This window comes from Nicotiana sylvestris, chromosome 5, assembly GCF_000393655.2.
Source record: "Nicotiana sylvestris chromosome 5, ASM39365v2, whole genome shotgun sequence".
In the NCBI taxonomy this organism is placed as follows: domain Eukaryota; kingdom Viridiplantae; phylum Streptophyta; class Magnoliopsida; order Solanales; family Solanaceae; genus Nicotiana; species Nicotiana sylvestris.
Genome location: NC_091061.1, coordinates 69,767,094 through 69,782,652, shown reverse-complemented (window position 1 = coordinate 69,782,652; position 15,559 = coordinate 69,767,094). Strand labels below are relative to the sequence as shown.

Sequence of the window (15,559 nt, the reverse complement as noted above, 5' to 3'; positions counted from 1 at the left end):
ATATATGAGTGTCTAGAGTAGTACAAATAATAGTCTGAACAAAAGCATAACTATCTGAATCGAAATAAACAGCTAAGCTGATGTAGAAGGGGACTTCAGGGCTACGAATACTTTGCAACTGTACCTTAAGTCTCCGTCAAGAACTAGATCCGACCAAATCTATTGAATGGCACTAGGACATACTCTGAATTCTTCACAATAAGTACCAAGCCTAAACTCGATGAAGTAGTGACGATGCTAAGGTGGCCAATTACAATAATTCGTACGCAGTAATGATAATAATAACAGGGAAAGAAAACAGGAATGAAAGTTAAGCAGTTAATTTATGAAAAAGAACTCAGGCTCACAATCAAAGAATCCAGAATGTCAGACCTCATAATATAAAAATACTGGAAACTAATACAATAGCATAAAAGAGTACAACACACACAATCTGTTGCGGCGCGCAAACCGATCCCACCATACACACATAATCCTCCTTATTTCACCTTAGCATCATTTATCAATATCAAGAATCACGTATACAATATATTGGGACGCGCAACCCGATCCACCGCATCATCATAATCAACGTCATAATCCTCCCTTATTACACCATATCATCATTCATCAATATAAAGTCTTACGTACACAACCATTGGGGCACGCAACCTGATCCCACCATATCATCAAAATCAATGTCATAATCCTCTCTTTTCCATCATATCACAACCGTTGTGGTGTGCAACCCGATCCACAAACAATTTCAATAAATGTAATCAGTCAATAGCTCAATTTACAAGAATCTCTACAATCAAAGGATATGAAAGCAAAGCAATAAAGGAACCACGAACTAATCAAATGAGTGCTATACATAATAAAAAAGCAACAAGACAAGTTACGTACGTGAAAATTAAGGTGTGCAAGTAAGACAATTAAAGCAAGTAGCAATTAATTGCGAAGTCATGAAAGAGACGAACAATTCAATACAAGAATAATTAATGACAAGTAACAAATTGCAGCATATAAAGCAATTAATGCGTGTAACTGTTAAGGCATGGATAATTCATAAACTACGAGAAAGACATGGAAACAATTATTTTGACAGTGTATTTACACTCGTCACCTCGCATATACGCCGATTCACATGTTATTCACATAACATATTGTTCAGGGGTTCCTAATTCTCTCAAATCAAGGTTAGACCCAACACTTACCTCGTTCCACAATCAAATCAAAGCTCAACCGGGACCTTTCCTCTAAAATTCACCTCCAAACTAATTGAATCTAACCAAAATCGATTTAATATCATCAAACGTTCTAGGGAAATCAATTCAATAGTTAAAGCTAAGATCTTTACACTTTTCCTAAAAAGTCAATGGAAGTCAACTTGGGACTGGCCCGGCCAAAACCTGGATCCAATGGCAAATTCTGACTACCCATGACCCTACGAGTTCAAATATGTGATCAGTTTCAAAATTCGAGTCCAAATCGACTCTTAAAACTCAAAATGAGGCTAAAATTTCTATCCCTCAGCTTTTTGTCCAGTCACAGGTGTCGCAAATGTGACCCGGGGTTTGCAAATGCGAGCACCGTAAATGTGAGAAATCCATCGCAAAACCGAAGATCCCACATCCCTGTACAATTGCAAATATGACTTAATGTTCACAATTGTGAACAATTGACACATCGCAAATGCGACCAGACTGATCGCAAATGTGAGAAAGCTCACCCAGCCCCATCTTCGTAAATACAAACACAGAGTTTGCAAGTGTGAGCCTAGCAGAAGAGTTCAAACGTCGCAAATGCGATCTTCCACCTCACAATTGCGAGGACTACAGTACTAGATAGCACCAGCAACACTAACACTCTCCCAAACACTCCGAAACACATTCAAAACTCACCCAAGCCCTCAGAGCTCCAAACCAAGTATCAACACAAATCTAAAAACATCAAACGAACTTGCTTGCATGGTTAAAATACCAAAATAACACCTAATACTATGAATAAGACATCAAAATGTATGAAATTTTCAAAGAAACTGAAGAACTTGCAAATTTACAACTAAACATCCGAATCACGTCAAATCAACTCCGTTTTGCACTAAATTTTGCAGACAAGTCATAAATAGGGAAATAAACCTATACCAAGTTCCGAAACCAAAATTCAAACCCGGTAGCAAAAAAGTCAACCTACGGTCAAACTTAGGAAGTCTTTAAACCTTCAAATTACTTGTTTTCAACAAATCATGTTAAATCAAGTTAGGGACTTCCGAATTTGATTTCAGGCATACGCCAAAGTCCCAAATCACGATATGGATCCACCGGGACTGTCAAAACATAGATCCAGGTTCCTTTACACAAAATGTTAATCGTAGTCAACTCAAATGAGTTTTAAGGCAAAATTTCATATTTTCTTTAATTTTTCACATAAAAATTTTCCGAAACAAGACACGAACTATGCACGCAATTTGAGGAACACTAAATAAAGTTAATCAAGGTCTCAAAACATGGGAATAGATGCTAAATCTCCAAATGACCTATTGGGTCATCACATTCTCCACCTCTAAAACAAACGTTCGTCCTCGAACGGACATAGAATAGTACCTGGACTGGTGAAAAGGTGTGGGTATCTACTATGCATATCGAACTTAGACTCCCACACGGCTTCCTCAAATGGCTGACCTCTCCATTACACTCAAATTGAAGGATGACTCTTAGACCTCAACTTCCGGACCTACCGGGCTAGAATGTCCACCGGCTCCTCCTCATAAGTCAAATTCTTGTCCAATTGGACTCACCTGAAATCTAACACATGGTACGAATCACGGGGATACTTTCGAATCATGGAGATATGGAACACCGGATGGACTGCTGATAAACTAGGTGGCAAGGCAAGCCTGTAGGCCATCTCACCCACTCTCTCAAGAATCTCAAAAGGTCTGATATACCTAGGGCTCAACTTTCCCTTATTTTCAAACCTCATCACACCCTTCATGGGTGAAATCTAGAGAAAAACCCTCTCTCTAACTAAGAAATAAATATCATGAACTCTACAATCGGCATAACTCTTCTGCCTATACTGAGCTGTGCAAAGTCAATCTTGAATCATCTTGACCTTTTACAAGGCATCCTGGACTAAGTCTATACCCAACAACCTAGCCTCTCCTGTCTCAAATAAAACAACAGGCGCACGACATAATCTCCCATATAATGCCTCATAGGGAGCCATCTGAATATTCGATTGGTAACTGTTGTTATAGGCAAACTCCGCAAGCAGCAAGAATAGATCTTAAGAACCCTTGAAATCCATAAAGAAAGCGTGAAACATATCCTCCAATATCTGAATGGTGCGCTCAGATTGTCTGTCCATCTGGGGGTGAGATGTTGTACTCAACTCAACCTATGTGCCTAACTCACGTTGTACGACCCTCCAGAAGTGAAAAGTGAACTGCATTCCTCAACCTCTCTTCTTGGTTGTAACCTTGGATCACCAACCTAGCTTTGTTTCTTGTTTTATTGCCAAACTCATCAAGTTTGTTTTTGAACACCCACCAAGTTCCAATCACTATTCTATCTGAGGGCTGGGGAACTAGGTGCCAGCCACACTTTGTTCCTTTCAAACCAATAAAGCTAATCCAGTCAGCATCTTTCAATACTTCCTTGATATTTTTTGGCTCAATTTGAGACAATAAGGCTGAGATTTATTGACACCTGAACTTCAAAGTGTGAGGGACCAGGTTCTTCCATATTTTACCCATTATTTCCATCAATAGAAGTATGAATGCTACTTCTTTGTTATACATCAAGAGTACCTAATACAATATCAACAACCCTATTATCAGCTTCAGGTGCGGTGATAGAGGGATTGGGTTCCTCTATTTTAGCTGGAGATTTTGTTGCATATTCTTCACCTACCTCCTTCACTTGACTTATTAGAATTGTCTTCTCATTTTCTATATCTATGGCTTCTTCAGGGACTTTTGAGAAATCTCTGTCTTGATCATCCTTATCATGTGAATCTTTCCCACTTGAGTGGTGAGATTTATTGAAGATTACATGCACACTTTCCTCTACACATTGAGTTCTTTTTTTGTGGACTCTGTATGCCTTTCTTTGAGAGGAGTAACTAAGAAAAATCCCTTCGTCACTTTTTGTATCAAATATTTCCAATGCTTACTTACCATTGTTGAGAACAAAGCATTTGCATCCAAACGCTCTTAGGTAAGTAAGCTTTAGTTTTCTCCCATTGAGTAGTTCACAAGGAGTCTTATCATGTATGGACCTAATCATGCACCTATTAATTAAGTTGAAGGTTGTGTTTAATGTTTCGGCCTAAAAGCTCGTTGGCACACCACTGTCAATCAGCATTTTCGTAGCCATATCTTCGAGAGTTCTATTTTTCCTCTCCACAACACCAATTTGTTGAGGTGTTCTCGGAGCAGAAAAATTATGACTTATACCATGTTCCGCACAAAATTCATCAAACTTGGCATTATCAAACTCGATGCCATGATCAGATTTGATACTGCTAATATTATAGCCCATACTCACTTGAATCTACTTAACAAAGGCAACAAAAACCGGAAAGGTTTTATTCTTGGTCCTTAGTAATAAAGTCCATGTGAATATGGAATAGTCATCCATAATCACAAAGATGTACTTCTTTCCTCCTCTTCTAAGTATCCTCATAGGTCCATACAGATCCATATGAAGAAAATCCAGTGGCCTTGATGTGCTCACTTCCTTCTTTGGTTTGAATGAGGACCTTACTTGCTTCCCTTTCACACACGCATCACACACTTTGTGATCCTTCAACTTTGACTTTGGCAGCCCACGAACCAGGTCCTTCTTGATCAGCTTGTTCAACAAAGAGAAACTTGCATGCCTTAGTCTTATGTACCATAGCTCAACATCATCATCAATGACACTTAGGCATGTAAGATCACCACCATTCAGAGAGTCAAAGTCTGCAATATAGATGTACTTGAATCTTTTTGCAATCAGAACCACTTCACCATTTATGAGATTAGTGACGGTATAGAATTTTGACAAGAACTCCACTTTGCTTCCTTTGTCACAAATTTGAGAGACACTCAATAGGCTTTATTTAAAGCCATTTACATAATACACATTTTCAATTGAGTGGGAGAGTGTTTTTCCAATCGTTCCAACGCCCAGAATGTATCCCTTCTTTCCATTTCCAAAGGACACACTCCCACCTTACATGGCCTTGAGTGAGAGGAAATCATCCATTTTTCCAGTCATGTGTTTAGAGAAGCCACTATCCATGTACCATTTTTGATTGCTTCCCCTCACTATCCATGTACCTTATCCGTGTTTAGAGGAAATCAATGATTAGACTTAGGAACCCAAAGGAGTTTGGGTCCCCTGTAATGATAGAATAGGTGAATCAAACTTCTTTTTCTCCATGAAGGCATCATATGTTTCTTTTTCAGAGAACCATGTTCATTAGCAGTGGGTACTTTTTCAAAAAAAACTTTGTTTTTCTGTTGGGACTAGTATTTATCTTTACAAGAGTCCTTTTAATGACCAGTTGGACCAAAATGAGTACAAAGCCAGTTATCAATCACAGTAACATACTTTCTATATGGGTTATATGGAGCTTTAGCCGTATGGAACCCGATTACCTGCATGCCCCCCCCCAATTGCTTTTATACATAGAACTTATTGTTTCGGAGGACCAGGTCCACTTAAGTGACTTATCTAGATCATTTTTAATCCTGCTTAAGTCCTCATGTGTCTATTCTTTTCAAGTTCAGTAACCAGACTTGATTTTAAATTTTTGAGTTCACTTTCAATCTTAAGTTGTGCCTTACTTGACACCTCCTTTCCCTTAGGGGTGTTCATCCACTTTTCCATTTGATTTTCAACAAGGTGTTTTCTCTCATTATTTCTTCCACTTGTTCTTTCAGATCTAAAAATACAACCACCAGATCATCTCTCTCTTGTCCTACTTCTCCAATTTCCTCAGTTAAAGCATTTTTATCATTAATGAGGTTGTGATAAGCATCAATCAAAGTACTTTCTAAAGATACAAGTTTCTTTTGAGAGTAAGTTTTTAATTTTATTTGAACATCAAAAATTTTTACCTCATCATCATCAGATTTTGCCATGAGTGCAAATGTGGAATCATACTCAGTAGAATCACTCTCAACAGTCATCATAGAGGTGTCTCCTTGGTCATCATCACCTTCAAATTCACTAGAGGAATCTCCCCAGGTAGCCATTGCTTGCTTCAAAACATTATTAGCGACATCTCTTCTCTTGTACCTCCTATCAGGGATCGGGTTCCTCTTAACCACCTTTTCAACGTTGTGTTTGTAATGGTCCTGCTAGTGAAGAGGACCCTCTTTGATGAAATGTCTTAGCTTTCCGCACTTGTGATAGCAATCATTTCCTTTGGTATTTCTGCTGGAGCTTCCTCTCTTGGCCATTCCTATATTTTACTAACCCTTTTCTGGAATCATCGAGTAAGATAGGCCATGTTTGTTTCGTCACCATTTGAGTCACTATTGTCCACCTTTAGAACTAGGTTCTTCTCCTTTTTGGTCTCTCTTCTTTCAAGATCTTTCTTTTTCTTCATCTCATAGATTTTTAGATTTCTAATGAGTTCATCAATGGTCAGCTTTTGCAGATCCATGGCTTTAGTGATAGCATTAACTTAACCCTCCCAGGAAACCGGTAACATTGAGTAATTTCCTGACCAACTTGATTCTTGGGATGACTTCGCCAAAGGAGTGAAGCTTATTGATGATTGTAACGACCCGACCAGTCATTTTAAGAATGTATTTTGTTCGGTGGCTTAAGGTCTCGATTGTCTTCGTATTATATATTATGACTTGCGTGTGTGGTCGAGTTTGGTTTTCGGATGATTCGGGATCAATTTGGAAGAACAATTCTTGTTTTAGAAACTTATGTGAAAAGAGTTAACTGGAGTTTGACTTTTGTTAGATGACTCCGAAATGGTATTTTGATGATTCCAATAGCTTCGTATGATTATTTTACACTTGGTAATATACCCAAATTTGCATTTGGATATTCCTAGAAGGTTTCGACACTAATTGGCAAAAGTCGGAAATTTGAAGGCTTGAAATGTTCATAAGTTTGACCCAGAGTTGATTTTGATGATATCGGGTTTGGATTTTGGTTCTGGGAATTTGAATAGCTTTATTATGTTATTTGGGACTTGTGTGCAAAATTTGGGTTCATTCCGAGTTTATTTGATATGTTTGGGCATGGGTTTTGGAAGTTGGAAGATTTAAAAATTTATAAGTTTGATTTGAGGTGTGATTCATAGTTTGGACATTGTTTTATGTGATTTGAGGCCTCAAGTAGGTTCGTGTTACATTATGGGACTTATTGGTATATTCACACAGGGTCCCAAGTGGCTTGGATGAGTTCCGGACGAGGTTCGGATTGTTTTGCATCAATATTGGTTATGGTTGTCTGGTAGAGTTCTGGTGTGTTTGCATATGCGGAGGTTTGGTCGCAGATGCAAGCCGTAGATGTGGCACTTTGGTCACAGAAGCTAAATTGGACTAGAAGGGGGGTGCAAAAGACAAATTGGAATGGAAGGGGAGCGCAGAAGCAAAATACCGGGCGCATCTACGTGTCAGTAGAAGCGGAAACCTCGATCGCAAAAGCGGAAGGCAGCGCAGAAGCGTAAGATTGGCTCGCATCTGCGTTTGCACAGGAGCGAAGCTTTTTTCATAGGTGAGAAAGGCAAACCTCCAGTGCTTCTCTACAGAAGTGGAAATTTTGTTCGTAAAAATGACGCCGCAGGTGCGGCTGCTGTTCCGCAGGTGCGATTCTGGGTAGAATGTTAAGGGTCAAAAGTTGGTCATTTTTCTTCATTTCTTTTGAGTTGGAAGCCTCGGCTTTGGGAGATTCTGGAGGGGTTCTTCATGATTTTTATTTGGATAAGTTTTATTCATCCGACATTGATTATATTTCATGATTCCATATTATTTTCATCATTAAATTAGTGAATTAAATGGAAGAAATTGGGAAATTTGTAAAATCTTTCAAAATGTAAAGTGAGGATTTGGACGGCAATTCGATATCGAAATTTGATAATTTTGGTATGGTTGGACTCGTATCGGAATGAATGTTCAGATTTCGTGAATTTTATCGAGTTCCGAGGTACGGGCATGGGGTTGACTTTTTAGCTTTAATTAAAAACCGAAGCTTTATTATCCGGAATTTATTTCCTATGAATTTTATTTATGTTATGAAATTATTTTGTCTAGATTTGAGCCGTTTGGAGGTCGTTTCACGCGAGAAGGTTATTTTAGAGTATTATTTTAGCTTTGTCAAGGTAAGTATCTTGCATAACTTTGTGTGGGGGAAACTACCCCTTAGGAATTAAGACATTTGTGCTATTTGTATAATGTGAAAGCCGTGTACGTGAGGTGACGAGTACGTATTTGGGCTTATATGTAGAAATTCTATCGGTTTAAACTCTTACACATCTTTTATGTATTTAATTAGAAAATTGTTGGCACACTATTATATCCTTTATTAGCCATGTCCACTATTACATGCTTTATTGGAAGTTGTCGTTACATGTCACATTTTTTATTTTTCGAGTTTGTTTTTTATGCTTATTTGGAGTTGTTACCATTTTTACCTTTACTTGAATTCTTTTATTTTTGAGTTGCCATTCATGGAGATACTTTCATTATTGAGTTTATCCTTAAATAATTAATTGGAATTGAAGTTATCAAGAGGAATTAATCTATTTTAGTTGAAGTTGTGCTTAAAGGAGGTGTTGTGTCACGACCCTAACCGATGGGGCGTGACGAGTGCCCGAGTTATACCTATCAAATACCTCTAAGCATACATCTAAGATATAGACATGAAATAAGTGTAGGCCATGCATAACACCTTGCAATAAAATACTGATTCATGTGAATAACATACACGGAAAAACATGCCCAAAAGACATATATACATATATATACTGAATACAGCAGGGCGAGCCGACAAGGACACATACTATCTAAATACACATGACTGTTTACAAACCTCTAATAGAGTGTACACTATATAAAGGATGGGACTGGGCCCTGTCATACCCATACGTATACAAAAGTATCGTACCAAAACTCAATAGCAGCTCCGGATCAAATGGAGCATACCAACTCTTGCTGAGCAAGGATCCAAAGAAGGGGGACTGCTAACCTGTCTACCTGCACCTGTGGGCATGAAACTCAGGCCCTGTCACGACCCGAATTTTCACCCTCGAGAGCCGTGATGGCGCCTACTCGTGAAAGCTAGGCAAGCCAAATTATTCTAATTACTTAATCTTTTTAGTTTTAAACCATTATCAGTGATGAGTAGATATCATGCAAATAGCGGAAATAATTAAGCGGAAGACAAAATCTGATAATTAATCTTAATACAAACTGCGGAAGTCTAAATACAGCTCTACCCAGAATTTGGTGTCACAACTTCACAGACGGTCTAAGAATACTACATACAAAGTCTGAAAGATAAAATACACACTGTTTCTGAAGTGAGTAAAGGAAACAGGACAAAGGAAAGATAGGAGGTGATGCCAAGGCCCGCGGACGCCTACAGGACTACCTCGGGTTGCCTGTTGGACTGAAGGCAACAACCTCACTGTGGTCCGAAGTCTACAACACTGGGATCTGCATAAAAGAGTGCAGCGTGTAGTATCAGCACAACCGACCTCATGTGCTGGTAAGTGTCTAGCCTAACCTCGGCGAAGTAGTGACGAGGCTAGGACCAGACTACCAAATAAACCTGTGCAGTTATATCATAAATAGTAGAAATAGAAGCACATAATTGCAATTAAAATTGGGTAGGGGAAACATGCTTCGGGGAATAACAAATAATAATAGAATAGCAAGAGAATATAAAGAAACCAAAATCCAATTGCTAACACGGATAGGGAAAACGAATGTAGAGTTCACTTTTATTTCACATCTCGTTGCAGGCGTGTAACCCGGTCCCATTTCATGTATCTCGTTGCAGGCGTGCAACCCGATCCCATTTTATGTATCTCGTTGCATGCGTGCAACCCACTCCCAGTTCACATATCTCGTTGCAGACGTGCAACCCGCTACCATTTCACATATCTTGTTGCAGGCGTGCAACCCGCTCCCATTTCTTTTATCAACACCAAACACAAAAGGGTCCCGGCAAGGGAACAATAATATCAAAACAAACATCCTGGCAAGGGAACACTAATATGACAATAACATCCCGAAAAGGGAACAATAATGATAATAATATCCCGACAAGGGAACAGTAATGATAATAACATATAAAGCGCAATAAACCACAACGGAGTCATAATAATTACAATACAAGACTCACGAGCATGCTTGACACCAACGTATAGATACTCGTCACCATGCCTATACGTCATACTCCACAATTAACACATAGCAAATAAGACACAACTCCTAATCCCTCAAGCTAAGGTTAGACCAAACACTTACCTCGATGCCACGAACACAATTCAAGCCTCTACTATCGCTTTACCTCATGATTCCACCACCAATTCGCTCGTATCTAGCCACAAGTTACTTAATTACATCAATAATGCTAAATGAATCAATCCTAATGCATGAAAATGAGTTTTCTAATGTTTTTACCAAAAACTCAAAAATCGCCCCCGGGCCCACATAGTCAAAACCCAAGGTTCGAACCCAAACCTGATTACCCATTCCCCCATGAACCCAAATATATAATTTATTTTGAAATCGGACCTCAAATCGAGGTCCAAATCCCCAAATTTTGAAAAACCTAGGTTCTACCCAAAACACTCAATTTCCCCCATGAATATCATTGATTTTGAGTTGAAATCATGTGAAAAGATGTTAATGATTGAAGAAAATGCATTAAAATTGACTTACAATCGATTTGGAAGAAGATTTATCTTTGAAAAATCGCCCAAAAGTGTTTTGGTTTTGAAAGAGTGAAAAATGAAAGATTTTTGGCTAAGTTATAAAATTGCAGGTTGCAGATATGAGAATTGCGACCAGGGTTCACAATTGCGAACCCCGACCTCTGCTATGTTCGCATTTGCAAAGGGGTTCTCGCATTTGCGAGTTGGGAAATGCAAACAAAGGATCACATTTGCCATAACAGGCCCAAAAGAGGCGTATCGCATTTGCGAAGGAAATCTCGCATTTGCGAGGAAGAGCTGGACTAGGCTATTTCGCATTTGCGACTCAGCCTTCGCATTTGCGAAGCCTGCAGGTCTGATCACACCAGCTAAAAATCTGCAATTCACCAAGTCCAAAATCTACCTCGTGGCCTATCCAAAACTCACCCGAGCCCTCGGGGCTCCAAATCAAACATGCACATCAACCTAAAAACATCATACGGACTCGCTCGTGTATTCAAATCACTAAAATAACATCAACAACTATGAATTTAGCATCAAAATCATGAAATTTTCTTAAGAACTTCAAATTTCCAATTTTCACAAAAACGATCCGATTCACGTCGTTTCAAGTCCATTTCTTACCAAATTTCACAAACTTATTGTAAATCACATATAAGACCTGTACCAGGCACCGAAACTAAAATACGGGCCCGATACCATCAAGTTTTAATCACAATTCATTTCCAAAACTCATAAACTATTTCAGAAAATAATTTTTTTTAAAAATTCATTTCTCAGGCTTGGGACCTCGGAATTCGATTCCGGGCATACGCCCAAGTCCCATATTTTCCTACGGACCCTCCAGGACTGTCCAATCACGAGTCCGAGTCCGTTTACCTAAAATATTGACCAAAGTCAACTTAAACTCATTTTAAATGCAAAATTTATCATTTTTCACAGATTTTCACAAAATTACTTTCCGGCTACGCGCCTGGACTGCACACACAAATCGAGGTGATTCCGAAAGTGGTTTTTAAGGCCTCGGAATGCAGAATTCACTTTTAAAACAAGTGATGACCCAAACATCCTCCACCTCTAAAACAACTGTTTGTCCTCGAACAAACAGAAGAAGGAAGTACCTGAGTAGGGGAAAAGATGGGGATAACGGCTCCGCATATCGAACTCGGACTCCCAGGTCGATGCCTCAGCGGGCTGACCTCTCCACTGAACACGAATAGAAGGAAAACTCTTCGATCTTAACTGACGAATCTACCGGTCTAGAATCTACAAGTCCTTGTCCAACTGAAAAGTGCTGAAATCTAACATGTGGGATGGATCGCCGTGATATTTCCGAAGTATGGACACATGAAACACTAGATGCACGGCTGATACGCTCGGTGGCACCGCAAGTCTGTAAGCCACCTCTCCCACTCGATCAAGAATATCAAATGGGCCAATGATCCTAGGGCTAAGCTTGACCTTCTTCCCAAATCTCATCACGCCCTTCATAGGCGACACTCGAAGCAATACTCGCTCACCGACCATGAATGCCAAATCTCGAACCTTACGGTCTGCATAAGTCTTTTGCCTGGACTGAGCTGTATGAAGCCTATCCTGAATAATCCTGACCTTGTCCAAGGCATCCTGTACTAGATCCGTACCCAACAACCGAGCCTCCCCCAGCTTTAACCATCCAACCGGTGACCGACACCGCCTACCATACAAAGCCTTTTAAGGAGCCATCTGGATACTCAACTGGTAGTTGTTTTTGTAGACAAACTCCGTTAAAGGCAAAAACTGATCCCACGAGCCTCCAAAGTCAATGACACAAGCTCTAAGCATATCCTTCAAAATCTGAATAGTACGTTCGGACTGCCTGTCCGTCTAAGGATGAAACATTATGCTCAACTCAACCCGTGTGCCCAACTTTCGCTGAACTGCTCTATAGAAATGGGAGGTAAACTGCATACCTCGATCCAAAATGATAGACTCGGGCACACCATGAAGACGAACAATCTCTCGGATATAGATCTCAGCTAACCTCTTGGAAGAGTAGGAGACTGCCACATGAATGAAATGTGCTGACTTGGTCAGCCTATCAACAATAACCCACACTGCGTCGACCTTCCTCTGAGTCCGTGGGAGTCCAACAACGAAGTCCATAGTGATCTTCTCCCACTTCCACTAAGGAATCTCAATCTTCTGGAACAAACCACCAGGTCTCTGATGCTCGTACTTAACCTGCTGACAGTTCAAACACCGAGCCACATACGCAACAATTTCCTTCTTCATTCTCCGCCACCAATAATGATGCCGCAAATCCTAATATATCTTAGCGGTTCCCGGATGAATATAGTACCGGGAACTATGGGCCTCCTCTAAAGTCAACTCTCAGAGTCTGTCCACATTAGGCACACAAATTCGACCCTACAATCTCAAAACTCCATCATCTCCTAAGGTAACCTGCTTAGCACCTCCGTGTTGCACTGTGTCTCTAAGGACACACAAATGGGGATCATCATACTGCCGATCACGGATACACTCCAATAAAGAAGAACGAGCGACTGTGTAAGCTAACATACGGCTGGGCTAAAAAAATCCAACCTCACGAACTGATTGGCCAAAGCCTGAACATCCAAAGCAAGCGGTCTCTCACCGACCGGAATATAAGTAAGACTGCCCATACTAGCTGACTTCCTACTCAAGGCATCGGCCACCACGCTGGCCTTTCCCGGATGATATAAGATGGTGATGTCATAATCCTTTAATAGCTCCAACCACCTTATCAGCCTCAAATTTAGCTCCCTTTACTTGAACAAATACTGTAGACTCTTGCGATCCGTGAATACCTCACATGCCACACCATACAGATAATGCCTCCAAATCTTCAACGCGTGAACAATGGCTTCTAACTCCAAATCATGACCGGATAGTTCTTCTCATGGATCTTCAACTGCCGTGAAGCATAGGCAATGACCTTGCCATCCTGCATCAACACCGCACCAAGTCCAATACGAGATGCATAACAATAAACTGTATAAGGCCCTGAACCTGTGGGCAAAACCAACACTGGTGCCGTAGTCAGAGCTGTCTTGAGCTTCTGAAAGCTCACCTCACACTCGTCTGACCATCTGAACTGGGAACCCTTCTGGGTCAACCTGTTCATCGGGGTTGCAATAGATGAAAACCCCTCCACAAACCGACGATAGTAGCCTGCCAATCCCAAGAAACTCCGGATCTCTGTAGCTTATGCTGGTCTAGGCTAGTTCTTGACTGCCTCAATCTTCTTCGGATCCACCTGAATACCCTCTACTGATACAACATGACCCAGGAATGCAGCTAAACTTAGCCAGAACTCACACTTCGAAAACTTAGCATACAGCTGACTATCCCTCAAAGTTTGAAGAACCACTCTAAGATGTTGCTCGTGCTCCTCCCGACTACGGGAATAGATCAAAATATCATCAATTAAGACTATCATGAACAAATCCAAGTAAGGCCTGAACTCTCGGTTCATCAACTCCATAAAAGTTGTTGGGGTATTTGTCAACCCGAATGACATCACCAAGAACTTATAATGCCCGTACCGAGTGCGGAAAGCTGTCTTAGGGACATCGGATGCCCTAATCCTCAACTGATGGTAGCCAGGTCTCAAGTCAATCTTCGAAAATACCTTGGCACCCTGAAGCTGATCAAACAAATCATCAATCCTTAGCAATGGATACTTATTCTTGATTGTAACCTTGTTCAGCTGCCGGTAATCAATACACATTCTCATCGATCCGTCCTTCTTCTTAAAAAACAACACCGGCACACCCCAAGGAGAAACACTAGGTCTAATGAAACCTTTCTCGAGTAAGTCTTGCAACTGCTCCTTCAACTCTTTCAACTCAGGCAGGCCATATGATACGGCGGGACAGAAATGGGATGAGTTCCCGAAGCCAAATCAATGCAAAAGTCAATATCCCTGTCGGGTGGCATACCTGGCAGGTCCAAAGGGAATACCTCAGGAAACTCACGAACTACAGGCACAGAATCAATAGAAAGGACCTCAGCACTAGAATCACGAACATAGGCCAAATAAGCCAAATACCCCTTCTCAACTATACGCCGAGCCTTCATATAAGAGATAACACAACGGGTAGAATGACCAGGAGTACCTCTCCACTCTAAACGAGGTAAATCTGGCAAGGCTAAGGTCACAGTCTTGGCATGACAGTCCAAGATAGCGTGATAACCAATCCATCCCTAATATGATATCAAAATCAACCATGTCCAGAAGAAGCAAATCTACACGAGTCTCAAGACCCCCAATCATAACTATACAAGGATTATGGACTCGATCTACCATAATAGAATCACACATCGGTGTAGACACATAAACAGGAGCACTCAAAGAATCACTAGGCATGACCAGACATGGTGCAAAATAAGATGACACATAGGAGTACGTAGATCCCGGATCAAATAAAACTGAAGCATCTCTGCTACAAACCAGAATTGTACCTGTGAGAACTGCATCGGAAGCCTCAGCCTAGGGCCTAGTTGGAAGGGCATAACATCGGGGTTGGGCCCCACCACCCTGAACTACATCTCTAGGACGACCTGCTGCTGGCTGGCCTCCACCTCTAGCACCTCTACCCCCTACCTCTAGCTGGTTTGGCGGGCTATGGAACACCTAGTGCCTGAACTATAG

General features: G+C 40.6%; 1 protein-coding gene across 1 annotated transcript; it reads right to left on the bottom strand.

The window, feature by feature from the left end:
• Positions 1 to 1,504: 1,504 nt before the first annotated feature.
• Positions 1,505 to 4,526, bottom strand: LOC138868792 (uncharacterized). Its single transcript, XM_070146362.1, has 4 exons — positions 4,334 to 4,526; positions 3,794 to 4,051; positions 3,399 to 3,675; positions 1,505 to 1,616 (listed from the first exon to the last, which is right to left on the bottom strand). The coding sequence occupies exons 1-4, from the start codon at positions 4,524 to 4,526 to the stop codon at positions 1,505 to 1,507; spliced, it is 840 nt and encodes a 279-aa protein (XP_070002463.1).
• Positions 4,527 to 15,559: the final 11,033 nt, after the last annotated feature.